Source organism: Eurytemora carolleeae, unplaced genomic scaffold (assembly GCF_000591075.1).
Source record: "Eurytemora carolleeae unplaced genomic scaffold, Eaff_2.0 scaffold1255, whole genome shotgun sequence".
NCBI classification, from domain to species: domain Eukaryota; kingdom Metazoa; phylum Arthropoda; class Copepoda; order Calanoida; family Temoridae; genus Eurytemora; species Eurytemora carolleeae.
The window spans coordinates 58,660-80,582 of NW_019397142.1; the positions used below are offsets into that span (position 1 = coordinate 58,660).

Genomic DNA, 21,923 nt, shown 5'->3' on the forward strand with positions numbered 1-21,923 from the left:
GGGGGGGGGGGGGGGTGGGTAGTAAAACTGTTATCATAAAAATCTTAAGCTATAAATTGATTAGCTGCACTTAAAACTAAAACCGCTAAACCCGTGAATTATGTAAAAAGATTTTTCACAATTTATCAAATTGATCAACTTTGACATTATTATTGGGTTTACAGGTTTAAGAATTAAGACCAATAATTACTTTTTTCCAATGTGACAAATAAAAATTCTAATATTCGCTCATACTACTAATCAAAACAAATTGTTTTTCTCCAGCAGATTAAACTTCATAAAAACGTTAATTTAAATGTCACATTGTTTGAGATATAACTGCGCAATTCACAGGCTTCTTTACAAGTTTGTATCACGTTGCCGAACCGACGCCATTTTCTTCAATAATGCGGGGCTAGTTTGGAAAACAAACGTTTGGCGGTGATGTATGTTAGAATTTTGTAGAAAGATTATTAAAAATTGAAAACCAAAAAATATATTTTATTTTCTAGAATGATGAACAGGGTGGTTTGTGTAATAATACCTTACATTTGTTTATAATTAAAAATCTTGATCTTCAAAAACCTTTCACCCCTTAAAGGATATAATTATCGTCTTCCATGGAAGTGTAAAGGGTGTCTTATCAAATGGACTATTGATCAATTGAACATACGTTCGTTTGGACTATTAATATTCAAAAGGACTGTAATCATTTTAAAAAGCGTATTTTTTTTAAATTATACCTGCTTGCAAGTTTAAAGTATTTTCATTAATGTAGTTTTACTTTTAAATGTATTATTTAAATTTAAATTTAATTTAAGAAAAACAGTTATTATGTAACGAATATAAATATTTATCACAAATAAAGATTATATTGACTTCTTTTTTGACTTGGTGTTATTAGAGTATCTTCAATGCTTCCATAGAATCTTCATAACATTGCTGAATTGTTTGTCAATGGTCCCAGCTTCTGGGCTTCAAATGTGAAATACATCCTCGCTCCAACTGAAATCAAAACCAGAAGACTAGAAGACTAGCTAGAAGACTAGATGAGTAAATGAGAAGAGTAAAAGTAAAGAGAAGAAGAGAAGAAGAGAAGAAGAGAAGAAGAGAAGAAGAGAAGAAGAACAGAAAAGACGAAGAGAAGAAGAGAAGAAGAGAAGAAGAGAAGAAGAGAAGAGATAAGTATTTCTATTTTTTTGATTAAGGGCCAAAATCTACACTTAAAGCATTTTTAAAATTAAGAAATACTTGATTTTACGATTAAGATGCATTTCTTTTAAATATTTTTGGAAAAAAAAAATTGTGCAATTGATCAAATGATGAAAAAATCGACGCTTTCAAATCCAAAGAAAAAGTTGTCTGGTAAAAGTGTTTGTCTGCTAGAGCTGGGCCCGTTCCAACTTTTTCTATACGTTTCGTTAACGGTAAAAAAAATCAGGTATAGCTGTATAGTTTTAATTAGGTAAGAATGTTTGTTTCGTAAACTGTATCTACCGTTTTTTTAAAGTTACCTTCAGTCAACTTTATTAACAGCGTTAACGAAATATATTCTACTGTTAACGGTTTTTTGCAATTACGGCATTATCGAGCTGTTTAGAAATTACGCAAAAAATTGTTCACTAACGGTTTGTCAAATTGTTAACGGTGCAAGCAGTTAATAGTGCTTAAATAAGTTACTATTACTATTAACTATTTACTGTGTGACAGCATAAAATGCTCAAAAGTATTGCTACAATGTCGTCTTCTTATTCCACAATTTTCTGTTAATAAATGTATCTCTGTAAAGTTTATTGATATCCATCTTTTACTAAACTTGTTGATATCGTTTTAGTTATTTTATTATTGGTAAATTTATTATCATTTTTTGAGAACTTCAGAAAATTAGAAAAGCTAGTGGAATTTTTAACTTTAAACAATTACGAACAAGTGTACAGGGTGTCCTACGAAACATGACAGTAGCAAGACGATTTAAAAGTCGTCTTTGATTTTTGAACTTATTTGAGACATTCAGTAATTAATCTTCTCTGACGTGTATGTTCCTTGAAACAATAACCGCAAAATACTCATAGTCCTTGGATTTCCAAAATGTGGTCTACCTTTTTGGTTCTATCAATAAAAAGGATTTTGTTCCGATTTCAGTTCTATTCAATAAAACCAAAATTGTCGAAATTAGAATATTAAATTCTTCATCTCTGATAATATTAAAAGCACAAAAAAGGCAGATCACGTTTCATGGGACACCCTGTACAATTTGCTCTGCATACCAGAACAAATTTGACATTTTTATGTTTAATAACATTTAAATGTATACATGAATGCATGGTCCAATTTGCTGCAAATATCAAGGGTTTCAATATTGAGTTTGCCATTTGCAATGTTTAAGGTTATTTGATTTAACGTTTTGCTTCAAACATCAGAATTCAGCAGTTCCTAAAATGGAACCATTCCAATTACACGTAAGACAGTTTTCTTTGTAGTTCTTATCAGTTTGCTCAATGGCATATCAATTTCTAATCTAATTATTCTTTTAACAGATTTTTTATATTATTATTTTAATATTTGTTAAGCGAACGAATTTCAACAGAAAAAAATTATTTATCTGACTCAATGATTAAAAATCCCTGTACTATATTCTGCCATTTTCCTTCCAAAGGAATTGAGTTTTTGTCACAAACTAAAATATCTTTGCAACTGGATAGTGTTAAACTATGATATTTAAAACTCAAATTATTTGATCTACCAGTATTCATAGTTTGAAATATCTAAGGTCTACGACATTGGGCTGCAAAGTTATAACGTTAGAAAATTTTTAGTTTGTGGCAAAGACTCAATTCCTTTATCCAAGTATGTATAAAGTTCATTTTGGATGCAAAGTCATTTCTTAAGGTCAAAACATTTACTTTATTCCATAATGTAATATTTTTTTTTAAGGTTTTTCCAATCTTTTTATTGTTTGGTTGGATTGGTTCAGTTTTTTCTTCGGTTAATCTTGAACACTACATCGAACATTTTACCAGGGAAAATATTATTTGCATAAATGTTATGAAATAAAAATTGCTTTGCTTTTTATAAAAATTGGAAATTTTTGAGAGTAGGGTTAGTGGTAAAAGGCCCCTAGGTCAAACCTCGGGTGATTAAGAAAAAAAAAATTTTATTTTAAAAACATAAAAACCTCTACCAACCCCCCGAGAAGAGGCTTACCCACCTACAAGGTGTCTCAAAAAACACATGGAATAAGGGTCTACAGATTCGTATGTAATCGGATTTTCAAGATTGACACCAATTTTAAAATTTATGTTACAATTCCCGATTCAATAACGATTAATTGTAGGCTCGTAGATTTTAAAATGACAATCTTATAGGCTTCTAAAGTTTCCAACTGGATTAAGTAAGGGAATTGAGCTTTTGCCACAAACTCTGATTTTCTAATTTCAATATCGCTGCAACCCAATGTTGTAGACCTTTGAAATTTCAAACTATGAATGCTGTTAGATCAAATAATGTGAGTTTGAAATATCAATGGTTTATATAATCAGGTTGCAAAGATATATGGATTACAAAAATTGAATTTGTAGCAAAGGTTTAAATCCTTTGGTAAAAATAAAAATAATCTCCGTTTTCACAATTTTGCATGAGCGTCTAAGGACTTGTTTGAAATCGGATTGTTAAGATTGAGACCATTTATTATATCTACTTTTACGTATAATTTCCGATTCAATGAGCCCATTTTTGGAATTGCAGATCTAAAAATAACAATTTAATAGGCTCCTAAAGGTTCCAACTGGAGCTAGTAAAAAGTAAAAGATATTTTGATATTTTAAACTTAAATTCTGTTACATCAAATACTTAAAGTTTAATTTATGAATGAACTACAAATTGCCAATTTTAGAATTTTAATTTTCATTTGTGTGCAGCGGGTTATGATTAGATTTTAAGATTAGATTGAAATATTATGCTTAACTCTTTTTGAGAGGAAAAGAGAATGCAGAGGCCGAATTTAAAGAAATTGAGATGCGGCTCAAATATGGTTGGTTCCACTTAAGATTGTATTCAATGTTTCAAGATTTAAGCCGGCGCTCAATTGTAACCGTTTTTTGGCGGATTTGAGACACGGCTCAAATTCATTAAATTCGGACTCGGGTTATTTTTTGTTTTTCTCGATCCACAAAAAATATGACCTGGTTAAAAAAGCATAATTTTAAACAATACAATTTCCACAAATATCTAACGCTTTTCTGAAACTGTATCGAAATCAATTATTTAACAAAATAATAAAATTATCAGTAAGAGGGAACCAACCTGCTTAGAGATTTATATTGGGTAGATATATTCAAATTAATTACAAACTTTAACTCAAAATTACTTTCTAATTTTTTGCTTTGTTACTAAGAAAATGTTCTGTTTTGTTTAGAATTAACGAGATTGCAGAGAATGAAAATCAGAAATATATCCTTCAAACTCCAGATGATATTAAACGTATATCTGGAATGAATACAAAATGTTTTGTTATAATCACATCACAGGGATAAAATCAAATCAAAGAATTTATTTACCATAAAGGAATTAAGTTTTAATCCCTATATCTTTGCAACACAATGTCGTAGACCTTGGATATTTCAAACTATAAATTATGTTTGCTCACATAATGTTTTGACCATCAGATTACAAAGATTTAGGGATTAGAAAAATTGAGTTTGTGACATCGACACAATTGCTTTCGGAATGAAATATTGCAAAAATCCAAAATCTTTTAAAATATCTAAAGAAATAAGAAATCGGTATATATATATATATCGGTAAATATCATGGTAAATATCGGTTTCCTCATATAAAATCCGGAAAATATTTATAAATGTCGACACGTATCGATGAAAATATTAACAAAAATGTTGGTAGATAGCGGTGAACATATCCAAGCTCGAATGTTAAATAGTTCACATAAAAATTAGAGGTTTATAGATATTCATACTTTTTGGTTTAAAAAATGTATCCAAAAATATATTATTTTAAGGTTTCGATACTTTTCAAATAGGGTTTGTCTAAAAGGCAAATAACGGAACTGCTAAACAAATCTGGGGCTTTCACTTTATTTTTATATTCATCTATGTACGTATAAACTTCGCTTGTTTGCATCAATTAAACGTAAAAACGGCTGAACCAATCCTTCCCACTTTTTGTGTGAGACCTGACATGACCCCAGGGAAGCTGTTTATGGTTGGTCAGAATTAAAAGATTTTGATTTTTAAAATCCACGAGTTAATGTCGCATATAGAGGAACAATAAAAATTCTAATTAAAGTCTGGTACATGTAAAACATGGTTAATATTAGTAAATATTGAAAATATTGATAAATATTAGCATTAGGTAATTATCGGTAAGTATCGATATATTTTGGTAATATTGGTAAATATTGGTAAATAACGGTAAATAACGGTAAATAACGGTAAATATCGGTAAATATCGGTAAATATAGGCGAATATTGCTAAATATTGGTAATTATTGATAAATATATGTACATATCGGTAAATATTGATAAAAATTGGTAAATACTAAATATAGGTAAATTTCGGTAAATATTAAATGTGGGTAAATATTGGTAAATATTGGTAAATATTGGTAAATATTGGTAAATATCGGTAAATATTGGTAAATATAGGTAAGTATAGGTGAATATGGCTAATATTGGTAAATATTACTAGATGTCTTTAAATGTCAATTTCGGTAAATATGGATAAATATTGGTTAATATTGGTTAATATCATTTAATAGCGGTAAATATTAAAGTAAATAGCGGTTTAAATTGATAAATGTTAGTAAAAAACTTTACATTTTTTGATTTATTTAAGACTATTGGTGTGGAGGATGTTTGGATCTCTAGATATAAACCTAAACTTATATTTATCATTCATCAAGGAGATATTATCAATACAATTACAGGTAATTACAAGCTTTATGAAAAATATTCTGGTGTAAAATTTTTCATAAAAAAATATTGGTTTCAATCCAAAAACTTATGTTCATTGTTTTGAATTTTTTAAAATATTTTGGAAATTTTTCTAAAACCAGTTTTGTTGTTCTTTACACGGAAATGTTCAAAAAGGTTTTTAAAATTTGTAATGTAATACCGGGGAATATGGACTGTACAGACGACAACAAGGTCGTCTTTCATTTAGCATATTCTTGGGAATCAAAATGGTTTCATAGGAAAATCAAGACCATACCTGGAAATTCGGAAGAACTCTCCATATGTAAAATATAGGTAAGATTTCTATCAAGTAATTTGACAAATTCCAAAACTGAAAAAAATTTATCTAAACGTAGCATATATTGATATACATTTTGATACCCACCTTCTCCGCCAGTTTTCATTAAAACAAATTTTCCTTTATTAGTCTAGTTTTTCTTCTGTTTATTTATTATTATTAATTATCATTAAAAAATTTGCCCTTTCCCCTCGCTCAAAAGTAACGGCCTTTGAACCTTTTCTTTGAAAAATGTTGGAGCTATCCTTGTCTTTTTGTCTAAAAATTGATAATTTTCAAATGAGGGTTAAAAGAAACTTTCAGATTTCTGCAGCAGAAAAAAGGTAAAAAGCTGCCAGAGTTGTTTTCTTTAGAAAAAGACGACATATAATTTATGTTTGTTAGAAAAAAGAGTTGTGAACCACATAAATCTTCAGCTGAAGGGTCGCTTTAAACTATGTCTACAAACGTTCCTTAAAGGGACTCTAAACTATGTCTATAACAGTTCCTTAAAGGGACTCTAAACTATGTCTATAACAGTTCCTTAAAGGGACTCTAAATTACGTCTATAGCAGTTCCTTAAAGGGATTTTAAATTATGTCTAGAACAGTTCCTTAAAGGGACTCTAAACTATGTCTATAGCAGTTCCATAAAGGGACTATAAACTATGTCTATAACTGCAGTTCCTTAAAAGGACTCTAAACTACGTCTATAACAGATCATTAAAGGGACTCTAAACTACGGCTATAGCAGTTCCTTAACGGGATTTTAAACTATGTCTATAAAAATTCCTTAAAGGGACTCTAAACTACGTATATAACAGTTCGTTAAAGGGACTCAAAACTATGTCTATAACAGTTCCTTAAAGGGACTCTAAAGTATGGCTATAACAGTTCCTTAAAGGAACTCTAAACTATGTCTATAACAGTTCCTTAAAGGAACTCTAAACTACGTCTATAACAGTTCCTTAAAGGGACTCTAAACTACGTCTATAACAGCCTTTAAGGAACTCTAAACTACGTCTATAACAGTTCCTTAAAGGAACTCTAAACTACGTCTATAACAGTTCCTTAAAGGGACTCTAAACTACGTCTATAACAGATCATTAAAGGGACTCTAAACTACGTCTATAACAGTTCCTTACAGGGACTCTAAACTACGTCTATAACAGTTCCTTACAGGGACTTTAAACTACGTCTATAGCAGTTCCTTAAAGGGACTCTAAACTATGTCTATAACAGTTCCTTAAAGGAACTCTAAACTACGTCTATAACAGTTCCTTAAAGGAACTCTAAACTGCGTCTATAACTGTTCCTTAAAGGGACTCTAAACTACGTCTATAACAGTTCACTAAAGGGACTCTAAAGTCTATAACAGTTCCTTAAAGGGACTCTAAACTACGTCTACAACAGTTCCTTAAAGGGACTCTAAACTACGTCTATAACAGATCCTTAAAGGGACTCTAAACTACGTCTATAATAGTTCCTTAAAGGGACTCTAAACTACGTCTATAACAGTTCCATAAAGGGACTCTAAACTATGTCTATAAGAGTTCCTTGAAGGAACTCTAAACTATGTATATAACAATTCCTTAAAGGGACTCTAAACTCCGTCTATAAAAGTTCCTTACAGGGACTTTAAACTATGTCTATAACAGTTGCTTAAAGTGACTCTAAACTATATATATAACAGTTGCTTAAAGGGACTCTAAACTATGTCTATAACAGTTCCATAAAGGGACTCTAAACTACGTATATAACAGTTCCTTAAAGGGACTCTAAACTACGTTTATAGCAGTTCCTTAAAGGGACTCTAAACTACGTCTATAACAGTTCCTTAAAGGGACTCTAAACTACGTTTATAGCAGTTCCTTAAAGGGACTCTAAACTACCAGTTCCTTAAAGGGACTCTAAACTACGTCTATAACAGTTCCTTAAAAGGACTCTAAAGTACGTCTATAACAGGTTCTTAAAGGGACTCTAAACTCCGTCTATAAAAGTTCCTTACAGGGACTCTAAACTATGTCTATAACAGTTTCTTAAAGGGACTCTAAACTATATTTATAACAGTTCCTTACAGGGACTCTAAACTATGTCTAGAACAGTTCCATAAAGGGACTCTATACTTTGTCTATAACAGTTCCTTAAAGGGACTCTAAACTTTGTCTATAACAGTTCCTTAAAGGGACTCTAAACTATGTCTATAACAGTTGCTTAAAGGGACTCTAAACTATATCTATAACAGTTCCTTACAGGGACTCTAAACTATGTCTATAACAGTTCCATAAAGGGACTCTAAAATACGTATATAACAGTTCCTTAAAGGGACTCTAAACTACGTTTATAGCAGTTCCTTAAAGGGACTCTAAACTACGTCTGTAACAGTTCCTTAAAAGGACTCTAAAGTACGTCTATAACAGGTTCTTAAAGGGACTCTAAACTATGTCTATAACAATTCCTTAAAGGGACTCTAAACTCCGTCTATAAAAGTTCCTTTCAGGGACTCTAAACTATGTCTATAACAGTTTCTTAAAGGGACTCTAAACTATATCTATAACAGTTCCTTACAGGGACTCTAAACTATGTCTATAACAGTTCCATAAAGGGACTCTATACTTTGTCTATAACAGTTCCTTAAAGGGACTCTAAACTATGTCTATAACAGTTGCTTAAAGGGACTCTAAACTATGTCTATAACAGTTCCTTACAGGGACTCTAAACTATGTCTATAACAGTTCCATAAACGGACTCTAAACTACGTATATAACAGTTCCTTAAATGGACTCTAAACTACGTCTACAACAGTTCCTTAAAGGAACTCAAAACTACATCTATAACAGTTCCTTAAAGGGACTCTAAATGTAAATCTCAGTGGTCCTTCATGCAAAGATGGCAATACCCGATTCACAACGAAATCTTTGAAATCATAATCGGATAAAAATTGTGGAAAATACCGTCGTTTTCTATCTGCCAGACCACGGCTTATTTTAAGCAAAAAATGCTCAGGTCACTTTGCAGAAAAACCGCAAATAAAATAGTTGATACTTGATCAGACAAAACCTTTAACGGTACTACTGTAAATCGAGTATTGCCATCTTATGGAGGTTCACTAGAAGTTACGTCTTTTTTCTTTAACTATGTTTGATCCAGGAATATACATGGTGAGATTTTTGATGGTGTTTGGTCTAAACATCGCTCAGACTTGTTATTCAAAGGAGTAGCAGATAGCTCCGCTGTAGACTCCTTTCAGAACAAGAAAATTAGGTTAAATTAAGGAAACCCTTCTTTATTGTTTTTAACAAAAACAACAGATTTCTATGCATCATACTTAAATTTTCAAATATTAAAATTTTTAGTCCCGCTTTTTTAAGTTTTAAGTTTTAAAAAGCCCCAGAATCATATTATAGCTGTCACTGGGTATACACATATCTATGATTTTAATATCCACTAAATTTTACTTAAAGGGAGTGTTCGCGAAAAATGAAAGGGGGTATAGGCTTAATGCGATAAATAAGCGCTTTTGATAGCTACTAATCTTAGTTCTATCTGTTGCGTCTTTAAGGAGAAAATTGATAAAGACGTCACATACCGAAGAGCGTAGCGCCCATACAAATTGAGGAAGTTGGAACATACGACTTGGATCGTAAAAAAATCAATTTAATTTCAAACAAATCATTCAGATATTACAACCTATAGTCATCGATTATCTTTCGCCACATTTGAATATAGTTGATTTTTCATAAAATGTTTTAATTGTTATGATCTGAGAGTTACTTATAAAAACATGTATTCCTGTTTCGAGGATATTTGGTAATGAAGACGACATTTTCATATTTTTCAGGAATGTTCGAAAACAAGTGGTAAGCTAAATATTATTTTTAAAAATAAAATCAAAACATATTATGAAAAATCAACTATATACAAATGTGGCGAAAGATAATCGATGACTATAGTTTGTAATATTTGAATGATTTGTTTGAAATTAAGTAGATTTTTTTACGGTCTAAGTCGTATGTTGCATCTTTCTGAATTTGTATGGGCGCTACGTTCTTCGGTATGTGACGTCTTTATCAATTTTCTCCTTATAGACGCAACAGATAGAAGTAAGATTAGTAGCGATCAAAAGCGCTTTTTTATCGCATTAAGCCTATCCCCCTTTCATTTTTCGCGAACACTCCCTTTACTCATAATATTCATGCTTTGATCTAAACATAAACCTGATTTAACTTACAGAAATCTTAGTTTGAACTGTCAAAGGTCCTATAAAGAAATTGTGTTGAAAAGTGGTATTAGAAAATCAGATTTAGTGGCAAGAATTCAGTTCCTTTGTTATACAAGAAATATATTATCCATTTTAGTATATTTGCATACAGTGATGTGTCCTGTGCCAGTCTTCAAGAAAGTTACAAATAACAAACTCTTTTGATTAAAATTCGGACGAAGACGATATTCATTATTGATATATATATATATAGGGTTTTCCACAAAGGATGAGACTGTAAAGACGACCTGAAACTCTTGAAATATGACAACTTCAAGGTCAAACTAAGAGTTTTTATGTTTTATTTGGATTTTGCAAAGAAGAAGCAAGTTTACAGTAATGCAGGGAATCATGAATGTAAGAAAACATGACAGTATAAATTCAGTACAGTCGTCTCTGAAGTCTTATCCTTATGAGGTAACCAACGTAGAGACAGCTTTTCATAATATTCTCACAGGTTAGTATTTTTTTAATATATATATATATATATATTTGTTATATTCAGAATCAAACATAACAACTATATGCCAAGATTCTTTATGCTAACTGAAACTAGGTGCAATGAAGATACTTTTGAAGGATTGTATATGCAGCTATTCCTGGGTAACTGAACTAATAATAATAATAATGATTACAGAAATTTTAAACAATCAAATTAGAGAAGGGTTCATTTAAATGATTTCATCTGTCAGTCTTAAGTTTATTTTTTTTTCGGTGAAACTTGTAAAATATTTTTTTAAGGAACCTCTGTTTTAGATAAACTGAACCTGACTGCTGAGTTTATATTTGCATTCACAAATTGGGGAAGGTTAAATGTGGAAACAGGTTTATGGGATGGCGTGGTGGGAGGGGTAAGTAAAACTGGATCCCATTAGGATAAAAAAGAACGATATGTTGCAATTTTTCCTATTTTTATCAGCCGATCTGTGCTATTTGGCCGAAAGTTATACTTTTTTAAGTTTAAGAAAATTTATTCAGCGCATCACTGTAAATATTAATTCAATTGTGAACGCGAAAATATTTATTTTCTCAAAATATGTCAAAAATAAAAGTTTATTTGTAAAGGTTGTTTATGATGAAGCAGATGTTGGAATAACATATATGTCCTACAATGCACAAAGGTCCAATTTAAAAAAAAAAGTTAAAAATATTTCCAGGAGCTAGCGAGCGTCAACATTTCTAAACAGTAAGTTAGTGTAAAGAAAATTTACTGTTTACCTTTATTGTTGAATAATTCTAAACGTACGGGGACCTAACTTAATGAATTTGAGCTAGGTCATTGAATTACTCGAGGCTGGGTCAAACTTGAATAACCGATTCAGAAATAAAAAATTCATTAAAATCGTTTCCGGTATTCATATTAAATTGCATGTCTACAATCCTCTACAATGCCCGAAATATTAATTAGAAATCTATGTTAAGGTTTCATTAAACTATTTTCATTTGCGGTTTCTTTTCGAAAGTGAATTGCGCATTTCTTGATTATAAGAATAAATGAAGAAATTATCAGAATTAAAACTTTTCGGGTGAGAAAAACATCTAAATTTCTAAATTTTGGATAAGACTAAATCGGGCGTTGGGATCTTTTAAATTACTTCAAATTACGCTTCCATATTCTCTTCAAGTAGTAGATTAAACACATTTAACAAAGCATCTTTAAAACAATAATTTAAAAAATGCATCGCTTTGTTTACCCTAGAATGCAGTACGTCTCCTACACTACGCCAGTGGGAGAATTTAAACCCGTTTGGTTCTCTAAGGTTAAACAAATGTTAAAATATTTTTTTGAAGTTTTTTATTTTGATTGAACATATAATTGCAAAATGGAGGCTATTAAAATATTTCAAAGGGGAGTTATGTTTGTAGAGAAATGTTAGTTGAAGGCAGGTGGGAACTTGCGTATTGTTAAATCCAGGGGGCGGAAATGTCATGTGTTTGTGTCTGTACCAAAAAAGTGTGTGTAAAGTTTACCGAACCGAAAGTGTATACTGTAGGTATATACAGTAATAAGAATATTGGTATTTGTCAACACTGTAAGCCAAATTTTCATGCAAAGATTATAATTTGATTTAAGTTTACAAAAAACTACTCGTTATTCAAGCTTAATCATAATTTGTTCTGCAACTTCCTTGACTGTAATCATGTTGTGTGTCTGTACCAAAAGAGTGTGTGTAAGGAATACCGAACTCGTCTGCAAAGAAGTGCGACTGCATTTCACTTGCCAGACCTGCGTCATCTCCTTTCCCTTTATTCCTATTATCTGGTTAAATCCTTTAGTGTAACAAATCTGTTTTCTGGTCCGACAGATTCCTTTGAGATATCTTTATAAATTCGACCAATGAAAGACCAATACCTTTTAGCTTTTAGCTCTCGACCAATGAGAGACTAATACCTTTAAGCTCTCGACCAATGAGAGATCAATTTTTAGCTCTTGACCAGTGAAATATAGAGTAGCTTGTCGCTATAATTATGCATGGTGATTTCTAAGATTCGTTTTTGAATGTTCTTTTTTCCATTTTTTTTCTTTAATTCTTGTTCCCCCTTGCTCCCCTTTAATTTACTACCAGTTCCTTTAATAATGTTTATAAAAGTATCCTGGACGATCTTCTCCTGCTTGGAATATTATTGAAGTAAGATTAATTTTTTTAATTTATTTTCAAGATTTTTCAAACTTATTCATAAATATATACTTGAAGGTGTTTGATTATTATGGTTGGCTCGCAATCTTAGTAAGGTAAAGTCTCACACTAAAATGTCGTCTTTTTTCATTTATGAAATTTTGTTGCAGATTTTGAAAATTGTAATATTATTTAGAGACATTTTATGAAAATATAAGAACAAAAAATCAGCAATTTTTCTTTGTTTTTTTTTCTGCTGAAATCTGTGTATACAGTGAGCACCTGAAAACTCTGGAATAGAAATAGGACTCTTAGACTCAAGTTATGACTTTATGTCCAATTTAACATAATTGTGCAGTGTGAACAGATCCATTTAACTTAATATAAGGGACTTTATACCTTACCTATAGTAAAAGTATTTTCCTTGTAACAACAGCAAATGCTTTAATGTCGTTTTCTAATCCACAGTTTTCTAGTTCTCACTATTACAATAAATGCAGCTTTTTTAAAGTTCACTTCTAATTTCTATAATTCTAGTTTTTAACTGTTGCAACATCTGAGAATATTTTCTTTTTGAATACATCCCAATAACATAAAAATTTCGCGGATTTATAATAATATTTTTTCGTGAATTTTCAAAATTTTATTAAGATCGAAATAAGAGGTCCCACAAAAATTTGGGCCCGATCGGTTCAGCTGCTTTGACGTTTCTCGGTTACAAAAAAACAGACAGACAAGCAAATTTTATATACAGTGGAAACCCTTAATAACGAATACATCGGAAGAATTTATCAAATGTCGTCTTGACAATTTTTCAATAAGATTTAATTATATTACGTAAATTTCAGTATTTGCGAAAATAAATAAATAGCCATGAATATGCGGGTACAGTTTTAAAGAGTTCCATATAATCATTTAATTAAAAAAGTAAATATCTGCAACATTCCATTATCAGAAAGTGAAGAATACGACATTCGTTATTATGTGTTCGTTATAAAGGGTTTCACTGTATATAGATATACTATTTAGTACTATTGCTGCAATCCTTGTTTTTCTAATGGTTGTCCAGGCAGCTCCGATTCTTGGGTTTAAACAGGTTTGCAAGATTGGAAAATGTTGGACCGTAAAAATGTTCCAAATAATATTTACCAAGTTTCAATTTTTTTGTTTTTAACATTCGATTTTCTCACACTATGAAAAATTTTGAAACAGGCAAAAACAGGAACAAAAGCAGGGCCAAAAACCGAACCAAAACAAGCCCAAAAACAGAACCAAAAATAAGACCAAAAACAAGATCAAAAACAAGATCTAAAACAAGGCCAAAAACAAGACCAATAACAGGACCAAAAACAAGATCAAAAACAAGACCAAAAACAAGACCAAAAACAAGACCAAAAACAAGATCAAAAACAAGGCCAAAAACAAGACCAAAAACAAGACCAAAAACAAGACCAAAAACAAGACCAAAAACAAGACCAATAACAGGACCAAAAACAGAACCATAACTGTTTGTATTGTATTTCCTTATATTTTCTTTGCATACTTTCCAGAAGTAAACCTTTCCAGAATAAAGTTTTATAGTGTTGGTAACTTTACAGGTTCGCAATATTTGTGTGGTTTAGAAGTACATTTATTGCTTCTAGTTGTAAATTAATGATAGATAACGAGTGTATAATCGAAGAGGAAGTTGATTATAGGTCTTCTCTGGTCACAGGCTGGATCCGACACTACTAATTTGCAGATTTTGTAATCTCGTTCGGGGATTTCTTCCTCTACAGTGGTACCTTTAAAAATGCAAATGTCTTAAAATTCAAGAAAAATGAACCATTTACATTTAATAACCCCCTCCCCGACATGTGTTTCCATGTGTTTCCCCGTGGTTTTTAAAGACATCAGCCAGCCATCTACTCGTAGATTGCTTAGCAACCTGATCAAATATTTAAAAAAAAAGTTGGTCCCAAATTTTTGTAATTTTGTAGGTGTGTGAAAAATTTTGACTCATTACGATTGCGTGTGCCGATTCCGCGCATTTTTGGAAAACATATTTTTTGCATATAATTCTTTAGAAATATTTTTTTAGCAAATTTTAAAGAGGGGATCTATATTATTTTTCCCCCATCATCCCAATCTAAATATGTTTTTATGTTTTCAGCCTGATAATATTATTGTATCTTTGATGCCCATATCTCTTATAAATGCTGAAGGAATGCCGGATTGGTTCTTGCTTCAAAAAGAGCAAAGAAGAGGTAGAATATTTCAATAATTTACAACAATTTTAACATTTTTTTTGGCAAACAATTTTAGGCGGCTTGAGGAAGGGGGGGGGGGGTTAAGAGGGATATGAGGCGTAACGATGAAAATGGAGGCTAGCTTCCATCTTCTTAAATTCAATTTTTAAGCATAAATTATAAAACATTAAAAATTGGGTTAGTTTTATTTCATATTTTCTTTAAGTTAGAAATGGAAAGTGCCATCTCCCTCCCTCCAGCACTAGCTCATTTTTGACATAAAGAATTCCATTGGGGCGAAGGGGGTGGAGGGATGGGGTACAAACAGAGAAAACAAATTTAGATTGAAAAACAACATCTTTAATTTTAGTTTGGTCTGGCAGTGTTTTATTGATGGTTTGGGCAATTGGATCTTTGTTTTTAACCATGGCATTTTCAAGCAATCTCAGGTCCAAATAATATTTACAATAAAATATTCAAATATACAAAATGATTATTCAATAATTAAATAATTTGTATATTTTATGTATATTGTATATTTTCTATTCTATACTTTATATTTACTAGCTGGTGTGCCCAGCGTAGTCCAGGTTTATATTATTATCCAGACATAGTCACTCTCGCCGTTTACCCGCGCTTATTTAGAGCTATTTTACTGAATCCAACATACGAAGCACCTTTGGACACATCTAAGCAGATTGTTGAAAGGGGACCGGTAATAAAACTGGGACCAGGATTTTTGAATTTAGAGAGGTGGTTGAGCTGCGTAGATGTGGTTAAACCACTTCTCTTGTGCGCCGGCTAAAGTTGAATAGAAGTTTTTTAATCCTTATTTTTGCATCCTAATGGTGAAAGCTAATATTTCACACTTATATTTGATCTAACAGAATTCTTAGTTTAAAATTCAAAAGTCTACATTGGGCTGAAAAGCTTTAGGGATTAGAAAATCAGACTCAATTCCTTTGTCTACGTGTTTTATTTATCCTCTGCTCATCTTTTATTATATTTGGGCCCTGGAAAGGGCATATACAGGGGGGGGGGTCCATGGGGGGGAGGGTCATAGTTTTCAATGTATAATCCAATAAACATGAAACACAACAATTATGCAGTTTAAACTGTTTTTTGCTTCTGGCAAAACTAATTGCCTTATAACAACAAAACATAACATATTGTTTAAATGTCGTCTTCCTAGATTTATGGCTGCCACTATTGAAGCATATTTGTCTCTAGATTGTAATATTAAAAGAATCTTCCTGGATTTTTCCGTTCTTGAAGTCCTCTCCATTCCCTTGGCAGGTCAAAATACTGGACAACTTCAGATACAGCAATCCCAAGGTCAGATATATATATATATATACACATACATATATATACTTTGCTTGTCTGTTTACTTTGTTTGTTTGTGACCGATAAACTTCAAATTTTTTGTGGGACCTCACATGATCCCAGGGAAGGTTTATGAATGGTTAAAATTGAATTGCAATTTAAAAAATTTCGATTTGTCACAATATCTACGAAAATAATCTTCAAAAAAGCAACAACTAAAAGATAAAATCGAACATGGATGTGAAGCACCCTGGAAATCTAGTTTATAAAACTTAAATATAACTTTAGATATAGTAATCCTGAGTCCGAATTCAATGAATTTGAGCCGAATCTCAAATCCCCCAAAACTGGTTTTTACTGAACGCCGGCTATAATCTTCAAACATTGAATACAATTCTAAGTGAAACCAACCATATTTGAGCCGTGTATCAAATCTAAGTCGCGGCTCAAATTCTTTAAATATGGCCTCCGGGGTAATGTTTTAGTTTTATAATACTCTAATAAGGATATATCCGTTATCCTTGATCAGCCATAGATTAAAAGAGTACTGTTGTGAATCGGAAATGCCACTCTACAAATGGAGGGTCCCTTGAAATTACGTCTACTGCCCCTTTATTGATTGATTGAATAATATTTAAGCTTGAACCATGGGATCAGTCATTAAGAAATGTTATGGAGGGAACTGAAATAAACTTTGGAACTGAGGTAAGTTCTTATAACAAATTTATTAGATTTAAAAGGGATTGTTCCTATAATTAGGAGATGTGAACTCATCCATTATTTTTTTACGTCGTCTGTTGGATATTATAAACTAAATTCCTAATGCCAAGAGTGAAGGGAGCTGGGGTAAAAAATATACACCCTTTGTAAATATATATCTGAATTTATTCTGTAATTCAGGATCTTGTTTTGTATTTCAGGACCTTGTTTTGTATTTCAGGACCTTGTTTAGTATTTCAGGATCTTGTTTTGTATTTCAGAATCTTGTTTTGTATTTCAGGACCTTGTTTTGCATTTCAGGACCTTGTTTTGTATTTCAGGATCTTGTTTTGTATTTCAGGATCTTGTTTTGTATTTCAGGACCTTGTTTTGTATTACAGGACCTTGTTTTGCATTTCAAGATCATGTTTTGTATTTAATGATCTTATTCTGTATTTCAGGATCTTGTTTTGTATTTCAGGACCTTGTTTTGTATTTCAGGACCTTGTTTTGTATTTCAGGATCTTGTTTTGTATTTTAGGACCTTATTTTGTATTTCAGGTTCTTGTTTTGTATTTGTATTTTGGATTTAAGGAATTTTGTTTTTTATATCAGGAAAAATTGTTTTGTATTTCAGGATCTTGTTTTGTATTTCAGGACCTTGTTTTGTATTTCAGAACCTTGTTTTGAATTTCATGACCTTATTTTGTATTTCAGGATCTTGTTTTGTATTTCAGGACCTTATTTAGTATTTCAGGACCTTGTTTTGCATTTTGTAAAGAAGAATGCTACCCTCGCTCAATCGAACAAACCTTCATTTTACTTTAGCAAGGTTAGACAAAATAATTTAAAATATTTCAGAAGTGTTTCAAATAAAACTCAATAATTTTTTATACTCTTTTTTGGTAGGAAATGCTAAAACTGCTTAAATCATTTTTTCTCTTGACTTTTAGGAGGTTTTGAACTCTCACTATACGGGCTAAATATTTTTAGACTCTTGACTTTAATGTGGTTTTAAACTCTCATACGGGCTAAATCTTTTATTACTCAGGACTTTAAGAGGTTTTAAACTCTCATTACACGGGGCTAAATTTATTTTTACTCTTGACTTCTAGGAGGTTTTAAACTCTTATTATAAGGGTTGAATCAGTTTTAACTCTTGATTTTTTGGAGGTTTTGAAATCTCATTTTAAAGACAGGATCATTTTTTTCTCTTGATTTTTACAAGGTTTTGAACTTTTAGTATACGGGCTAAATTATTTTTACTTTTTACTCTTGATTTTTAGGAGGTTTTGAACTCCCATTATACGGGTTGGGTTATTCAGAAAGCATCTAAATGGGAAGAGAAGTTAAACAGTCACATTCTTCATTGTCACCAGGTTTAATATTGCTGTAAGCATGGAGAGAGGCTTACTTGTAAATAAACTGTAGTCAACGATAGCAGTGGGACGGATAACAAGTCATCTTCTCATCAATATCGTGTAGGAAGTTTCAGCCGTTAAAAAATGCCAACCCAGAGAATGCTTTGAACGCATGGCGCGTGGAGAACCAAAGCCATGCGTTGGACATTTTTGGAAATACATTTTTCCTATATCTCTGTAGATTTACTAACATCAGTTTTCAGGCTTTAGACTTCCTTTATTTCATACCATCTTTATATGGTAATATAAAAAATGAGCAAATAAAAATGATACCAACGAATCATGGAAAGCCGGAGCTCTCTGACGGATTCTCTGCCTTTCATTCCGTATTCGGACTCTTCGTGAATACTAACTTTTTGTTTTGGTTGTAGCCCAGGCCAATTCTTTTTACTTCTGCCTCATGTCAAGCCGTGTCTCATGCCTACTGGCAAGAATTCAAACTTAGAAAATAGAATTTCTAGCCCAACAGTGGCTTTGGTTCTCCATGCGCCCAAACATCCGTTCAAAGCATTATATGGGTTGGCATTTTTGAACACTGCTATAGTTACCTACAGATTATTTACAAGTAAACCTCTCTCCATGCTTACATTATTTTCACAGAAACAATTGATCAATAGCTAAACATCATTTAATTACATTTAAATTATACTAATCAGAGATGTTAAAAAAATATGAGAATCAATGAAATTTTTAAAATTTCAACCTTCTTGTGTAACCGTAATTTTTCATTTTATAAAAAATTTTAAAGTCTACTTGGTTTTTTTGCAAAGAAGCTGAGTTTTTGCCACAAACTGAAATATATAAACTGTACTCCAGAAGATGTAAACCTTTGAAATTTCAAAATTATTATTTATCTTATCTAACAGAATTTAAAGTTTGAGTTTGATATATCTAAGGCGTATTACATTGGGTTGAAAATATAAAGCAATTAAAAAATCAGATTTTGGGGCAAAGACTCATTTCCTTTGACTTGCGATAAACCTTTTCTATGACCATTTGAGATACCACTCTAAATTTGAAACCAATTAAAAAAAAAAACAAGAAAAATACATTTATTTTTATATTCCTTATTTAAGTACTAACAAATCTTAAAAGACTGAATAGCCAATTGCCAAAAAAATGTTTTACATTTAAAATTTTTTCAAATTTCTATCTAGGGAATCCAGCTTTTCCTGGAAACTGAACTATCTCTATCAAAGTTTATACAATTTCTGTCTCTATAATTGAACATTAATTACCTTTGCAAGAAAAGAATAAAGATATTTTGTTTACTTTTTTTCCTTTAATTCTTCCATAATAATAATTTAATTAATTAATAATCTAATAATAATAATAATAATAATCTAATCATAATAGTAATCTAATCATAATAATAATCTAATCATAATAATAATAATCTAATCATAATACAAATCTATATAGGCTGGTCTACATGAGAAGATTTTAAGGTCCCTGGGAAAATTGATTTATGATCAATCTATCTCTGATACGGTAATAAGTAAATGCAACATTTCATTGACAAGTGACCCCTGTGTAGAACGGATAAATTGTGAGAATTATCAGTTTTTAATCTTCCAAAGTATTGACACGACTACGCACCCCTGACCCTTTAGTAAAAGTCAATTCAAGCTAAAGTCTGACCGCGTCAACCTTGTTACACTGGCTGGTCCTATTGAGTGTCTGCTTTATTTACCCATTGTCCGGGCGATACAGTACAAAATTGGGACCGGAAAGGTTAACCCGGCTCGGAAATTCAAATGTACTACGGCTGCCCCTGTTATTTCTGAACTTTACCATAGGTTTTAATATCATTTTCGTTGGCATTAGATATTCTAAACTATGAATTATGTGTTGGATTACAGAAAGTAAGTATAAAATAAAAAAGGTTTACACCATCAGGTTAAACAGATATAGGGATTAGAAAATTTGAGTTTGTGGCATGACTATTTTCCTTTTGAGATTAATTAAGTTTAAACTCAACTTGTTCAATCAAAAGTACCGAACTTTGTGATAAAAAAGTAAATTTTGTTTAGGAGAAGATGAGAATGGAACACGTAGCAATAGCTTTCTTTATTCTTGCAGTTGGGTTGGTTCTGGCAGCTTCAGGGAGGATTCATTTATCAAAAAAGAAAAATTTTGAAAAATTGTTAAATTAATTTACTTTGAAACTTTATTAACATAAACTGATAATAATTTTTGAGATGTTGGTTATTTAATTTTATATTAAATAGCTAGATAACTAGGGTTTCCAACGCAAATGAATTTGACTTGCGCGCGATTGCGGGCCGTGTCATTTCCGCGCAATTCCGCACAGTTCCGCGCAATACGAGAACAGTTGAGCACTATTCCGATTGGAAACCCTACTCAAAACTTGATGGAAGTCTATAAAAAACATTATTGATTTAAAAAAAAAATTGTCTTAAATTTTTTGCTAACAGTGGGGAGAGAATCACTAAGTCAACACATGTATTCTGAAATAAAATGTCAATTATTGAGAAAGATAATTTAGAAGGTTTGTATAGTTTCAGATATAGATCTGAAATCCAGTGTTCGGAATTGAGTTTATGATGGATAGGAAAAGAAAATTGTCTGATGGAAAAAAACTTGTGATCCAACGAAACTCTATAAATAAATAATAAATAATACAAACTTCAAAACTTTGTTTTCGATGCTATAAAAACTGATTTAGAGACAACCGACCTAAATGGTATCAAAACTAGTGCAATAGACATATATCGACATATTTATAGTATTTTCACATGCAGTGCGACTTTACGGATTTAAAGCGTCACCTAATTACGACAAAATCGTATGAGGATGACGGTGAAAATCAAGCCACCCAACCCCAAAAAAGGTGTGCTACAGTACAGTACAGTACATTTATTTAAAGGAAAATTCCATATCTTTATATTTAACATAGAATCAAGCCCCACTTCCCCCAAATAACGTTGTGCTACAGTACATATATTTATCAAATTTTTCAGAACAATTTCATATCTTTATATTTAACATAGATACTAAGTAGTGATGGGCAAAAAAGGTGTGCATAGTACAGTACATATAAATATACAATTTTTGAGAATGATTACATATCTTTATGCTTAACACTAGCTGAAGGGCCCGGCGTTGCCCGTGGAAAAAATAAT

At 31.4% G+C, this 21,923-nt stretch overlaps 1 protein-coding gene across 1 annotated transcript; it reads left to right on the plus strand.

Annotated features, from left to right (window-relative positions):
- Positions 1 to 4,184: 4,184 nt before the first annotated feature.
- On the plus strand, positions 4,185 to 21,248 carry LOC111712291 (glutamate [NMDA] receptor subunit 1). Its single transcript, XM_023486864.1, has 21 exons — positions 4,185 to 4,302; positions 4,394 to 4,505; positions 5,830 to 5,920; positions 6,188 to 6,242; positions 9,375 to 9,488; positions 10,991 to 11,088; positions 11,242 to 11,336; positions 11,551 to 11,606; positions 12,185 to 12,245; positions 13,077 to 13,115; positions 13,182 to 13,219; positions 14,133 to 14,199; positions 15,256 to 15,349; positions 15,702 to 15,780; positions 15,977 to 16,046; positions 16,562 to 16,666; positions 17,297 to 17,362; positions 18,114 to 18,188; positions 18,643 to 18,735; positions 20,200 to 20,268; positions 20,811 to 21,248. Exons 2-21 carry the CDS (start codon positions 4,470 to 4,472, stop codon positions 20,931 to 20,933), a joined length of 1,524 nt encoding a protein of 507 aa, XP_023342632.1. The 5' UTR covers positions 4,185 to 4,302; positions 4,394 to 4,469; the 3' UTR covers positions 20,934 to 21,248.
- The last annotated feature ends 675 nt before the right edge of the window (positions 21,249 to 21,923 follow it).